At 55.4% G+C, this 1,845-nt stretch overlaps 1 protein-coding gene across 1 annotated transcript in view; it reads right to left on the bottom strand.

Moving 5' to 3' along the window:
• Positions 1 to 1,409: 1,409 nt before the first annotated feature.
• Positions 1,410 to 1,845, bottom strand: part of EMH_0006790 (uncharacterized protein) — a gene marked incomplete at both ends in the record, with an annotated part of 7,724 nt that continues 7,288 nt past the window's right edge. Inside the window, 2 exons of the mRNA XM_013497657.1 lie at positions 1,410 to 1,525; positions 1,830 to 1,845. Of these exons, the coding sequence (XP_013353111.1) occupies positions 1,410 to 1,525; positions 1,830 to 1,845 (132 nt within the window). The remainder of the gene's footprint in view (positions 1,526 to 1,829) is intronic.

Here is a 1,845-nt window from a genome sequence, read left to right as displayed (position 1 = left end):
AGCTAGCTGCATAGCTAGCTGCATAGCTAGCTGCATAGCTAGCTGCACAGCTAGCTATGGCTAGCTGTAGCTAGCTGTAGCTAGCTGCATAGCTAGCTGCATAGCTAGCTGTAGGTAGCTGTAGCTAGCTGCATAGCTAGCTATACCACTAGTAGCTAGCACTAGCTAGCTGTTTATATATAAACTGCACAGCTAGCCACAGCATCAGCAGCTAGCTACGACAGCTGCGCACCAGCAGCAACAGCTAGCTACATATTAAGAACTACACAGCTAGCCATCAGAGTCACCGCGGCCCCAGCTAGCTACAGATGCAACCAGCCAGGATACTCAGCTAGCTAGCTAGCTAGCTAGCTAGCGAAGATACTCATCTAGCTAGCTAGCTAGCTAGCTAGAGAAGATACTCATCTAGCTAGCTAGCGAAGAAACTCAGCTAGCTAGCTAGCTAGCTAGCTAGCCAGCTAGCTAGCTAGCTAGATAGATAGCTAGCTAGCTACCCAGGATAGATACTGAGCTAGCTAGCTAGCCAACAGCAGAGTGCTGCCTGCTACGGCTGTTAAGGAGAGCTGCTGCTGCTGCTGCTGCTGCTGCTGCTGCTTTATTATTCTTATTGTAATCAATGTAGCTAGCTGCTGATGCTGTGGCTAGCTGGGCCTGCTAGCTAGCTATCTAGCTACCTAGCTAGCTAGCTAGCTAGCTAGCTAGCTAGCTAGCTACAGCTATCCCCCATGATTACTCTTCTTTCTATTACTATTTACTAGAATGCCGTCTCGGCTTCTGTCCTCTTTGTAGGCATTCTCATTTTTGCTGCTGCTGCTGCTGCTGCTGCACTAAACTATTATTTCTGCTGCTGCTGCTGCAGCAGCAGCAGCAGCAGCAAGAGCTGCAGCAAATCAACGGGGGAGGCAAATTTAAAATAGAAGTGGCAGTTAGGAGGTCGGCCTGCTTATAGCTGCGCCCCGGCAGCAGCAAAAAATCTTTGCTGCTGCTGCTGCTGCTGCTGCTGCTGCTGCTGCTGCAGCTGCAGCTGCGGCCCTTGCTGCTACTTCGGCTGCTGCTGCTGTTGCTCTCGATGCCGTTGCTGCTGCTGCTGCTGCTGCTGCTGCTGCTGCGGGTCATCAACGAGGGGGGTAAACTCCCCGCCCTGCTACGTGGACCGCTGCAGCAATCGTTGCAGCAGCAGCAGCAGCAGCAGCACTTGCTGCTGCTGCTGCTTTTGCTGCTGCTGCTTTTGCTGCTGCTGCTGCTGCTGCTGGTGTTTTGCTTCGACTAGCCGGCGGCTTTGCTTTGTTCTGCTGCTCCTTCACAGCAACCCCACCACAGTAACACCATGCGGATACAACAGGAGCGAGCAGTGTAAGCAGCAGCAGCAGCAGCAGCGACAGCAGCAGCAGCAGCAGCAGCAGGGGCAACTATGCCCCTCCTTCTACCATCCCCTTCACTACCGCTGTCTCCTCATCTGACAAAGGAGAAGCTGCTGCTGCTGCTGCTGCTACAGCAGCAGCACCAGCTGCTGCTGCAGCAGCTGCTGCAACAGCAGCCGCAGCAGCAGCAGCAGCAGCAGCTGCTGCTGCTGCAGCAGCTTACTGGCAGACCATATCTACTGCCCCTGCGTTGCCGTTGTTCATTTGAGGGGCCCTCGCGGCATCTGCTGCTCTTGGGGGCCCCCCAGCAGCAGCAGCAGCAGCTGCTGCTGCTGCTACTGCTGCTGCTGCTCCCGTGGTTGCCTGCATAACTGGGGGCAGAGGCGGGTGGGGGGGAGGCACAACTGCGCCTCCTGCTGCTGCTGCTGCTGCTGCTGCTGCTGCTGCTGCTGGTGGGCTCGATCCAACCATCGGTGATAACGAG

The sequence above is a fragment of the Eimeria mitis genome, genomic scaffold (genome assembly GCF_000499745.2).
Source record: "Eimeria mitis Houghton genomic scaffold, Emh_scaff283, whole genome shotgun sequence".
In the NCBI taxonomy this organism is placed as follows: domain Eukaryota; phylum Apicomplexa; class Conoidasida; order Eucoccidiorida; family Eimeriidae; genus Eimeria; species Eimeria mitis.
Note: the sequence above shows the minus strand (reverse complement) of the source record. Positions and strands in the feature narration are given on the sequence as shown.